Source organism: Leptonychotes weddellii, unplaced genomic scaffold (genome assembly GCF_054177405.1).
Source record: "Leptonychotes weddellii isolate Sample4059 unplaced genomic scaffold, ASM5417740v2 HiC_scaffold_20756, whole genome shotgun sequence".
Lineage (NCBI taxonomy): Eukaryota > Metazoa > Chordata > Mammalia > Carnivora > Phocidae > Leptonychotes > Leptonychotes weddellii.
Window position 1 is genome coordinate 398 of NW_027794558.1, and position 2,792 is coordinate 3,189.

Below are 2,792 nucleotides of genomic sequence, written 5' to 3' on the forward strand. Positions count from 1 at the left end.
ACCCCCCACCACTCCAGCAACCCTCAGTTTGTTTCCTGAGATTATAGGCAGCACTTTAGATAGGTTTATTTTGGTAAGTTTAGAAATGAAATACAACCGTACCAACTCTTTTATTATGAGCTTCACCCTGTATATGCATTATGTACTTTGAGACTGGAGTTTCAAGAGACAGAATTTACCTTGGCATTGCAATGTATGTGAATTCTGTTCTAGGTTAGGCTAGTGTGTTTCATTTTAAAAATTGTCTGATAGTTACATACTATGTCCATTTCACAACTAATGGGTAAGCAGTTTGAAAAACACTGCTATAAGAAAAAGTTGGGGGGCGCCTGGGTGGCTCAGTCGTTGAGCACCTGCCTTCGGCTCAGGTCATGGTCCCAGGGTCCTGGGATCGAGTCTCACACCAGGCTCCCTGCTCTGCGGGAAGCCTGCTTCTCTCTCTCCCACTCCCCCTGCTTGTGTTCCCTCTCTCACTGTGTCTCTCTCTGTCAAATAAATAAAATCTTTGAAAAAAGAAAGAAAGAAAAAGTTGGATGTGAAGGGATGATGGTTAAGCCCAAGTGGATTTGAGGATCTGCAGAAGGAGGTTGGTGATGAAGAGGAGGGATGACACAGCTGGTAGAGCAGTGTAGCAGGGGGAGGGAGGAGATGGCATCAGGGGTGATTGGGAAGTGTGAGACTTGAGAGGGAGCAGATGGCTTGTAATGAGTGGGTGTAGAAATGGAAGGGAAAGACGTTGAGGGCACTGCATCTGGGCAGCTTTGTTCTTTCAGCGGGAAGGTGGGGGTAATGGCTAGAGACCTAGGAAGGTGATGGCTTGGAAGAACTGCTGTGGGGATCCTGATCTAGATGATGGCAGATTATGGGGCAGCAGGAAAATAGAGTATTTTGGTCATTGATTGCCCAGTCCTGGTTTTATAACTGAGCACCCTGTTTACTTCAGTCTCCAATGTCTCCTCTCCCACTGCCTTTCTCCAAGGGCTCTTACTCGTTTAACACACACTTGAAGGACGAACTTGATTAGATGAGTCCCAGATACCTGAGATTAATGTTAAAATTAGTCCAACATTTTATATAAAATAGATTGACTTTGGGACATCTGGGTGGCTGAGTCAGTTAAGTGTCTGCCTTCGGCTCAGGTCATGATCCCGGGGTCCTGGGACTGAGCCCCACATTGGGCTACTTGCTCAGCAGGAAGTCTGCTTCTCCCTCTGCCTGCCGCTCCCCCTACTTGAGCACGCTTTCTTTCTCTGATAAATATATAAATAAAATCTTTTTAAAAAGTAGAATGACTTTAACGAGGTAAAATGGCATACAGTCTTGGAATACAAATGCCATTTTACAGGTGGCTGAAATGAGAACTACTCTGCAGTCTTTGTGTATCTAGGTAAACTGTATTCTTCCCTTTCCAAATAAAGTCTCTGCGTGCTTGAGATCCAGACTTTTGTGAGAGTCTGATAACAAGACGGGAATTGCCAGCAATTTTAGGGAGTTCATTGTCCTCTGTGGACCTGCAGTTAACAACCTTTGGGGGATGTCCTGTATTTAAGACCCTCTGAGTGTGATTTTCTTCTCTCCCTTGTCTTGTCACAGCCTAGTCCCTTTAATGCTTAGTGTCTCCAGGCTTTGGGGCTATTTACAGGGTATGGATTTTTTATTTATTTTTGGGTATGAATTTTTTAAAAGAACCTTTTTCCTTCATCACATTTGTATTCTGACTCTGTTCTGTTGTGCTTTCTGACTCTTGAGTCTTGCTAGCCCCAGTGTCACCACTTGCTCTTAGGGCCTGTGCCTTTGGCATTTTGTAGGCCTATGAATATGATAAGGTCAAGAGATACTAGAATGTACCAGAGAGAAGTTATTCAAAAAATACGGAGTCTGGAAAAGCTTAGGAAGCAATCTGATGTGTGCTGTGTATACCAATACCCTGTTTCTCCTTGACTGTTCTCTGTGTGATATTTGGCACTTTAATTTTAGTAGCCTGGTCTTGCTAGCAGTTCGATGTGGAGGTTGGAATAGTAATCTCTAAAGACCCTATAATTTTTGATGCTTTTTGTTTGTTTCTAGCATAATTCTCAGGTGGCATTTGTGTTTTCTCTTTTATTAGATACTGAGACCAACGTTGGCAATGAGTCCACATCAACACAGGGAATTTCTGGAGAAAGAGATGTGATATTGTCACATGGTTTGCAGAAGAGTGTTGTTCAGGGAGCCAACTTTCTAGAAACCTGTGAACTGGAAAAGCACCAGGAAATCCCCACAGTGAAAAATATTAAAGGAAAGGTTCCAAGAATCCACTGTGCAAGAAAACCCTTCAGATGTGAGGAGTGTGGGAAATGCTTCAGTTATTTTTCTTACTATGTTAGACACCAGAGAATCCACACCGGGGAGAAACCCTTTGAGTGTAATGAGTGTGGAAAAGCCTTTAATGGCAATTCTTCATTAATTCGGCACCAGAGAATCCACACTGGAGAGAAGCCCTATCAATGTGAAGAGTGTGGGAGAGCCTTTAATGATAATGCAAATCTGATCAGGCATCAGAGAATCCACAGTGGGGACAGGCCCTATCTCTGTGGAGAGTGTGGAAATAGTTTTACCAGTAGTTCCGAGTTTGTCATACATCAGAGAATCCACACTGGGGAGAAACCTTATGAGTGTAATGAGTGTGGAAAAGCTTTTGTTGGTAATTCACCACTACTTCGACATCAGAAAATCCACACTGGAGAGAAACCCTATGAATGTAATGAGTGTGGCAAAAGCTTTGGAAGGACTTCTCATCTTAGCCAACATCA

At 43.3% G+C, this 2,792-nt stretch overlaps 1 protein-coding gene across 1 annotated transcript; it reads left to right on the forward strand.

Moving 5' to 3' along the window:
- Positions 1–2,067: 2,067 nt before the first annotated feature.
- LOC145718730 (uncharacterized) lies at positions 2,068–2,787 on the forward strand (the record flags this gene model as incomplete). Its single annotated transcript, XM_081810240.1, has 1 exon — positions 2,068–2,787. A coding segment is annotated over one exon (720 nt), but the record flags the coding sequence as incomplete, so codon positions are not given.
- Between the last annotated feature and the right edge of the window lie 5 nt (positions 2,788–2,792).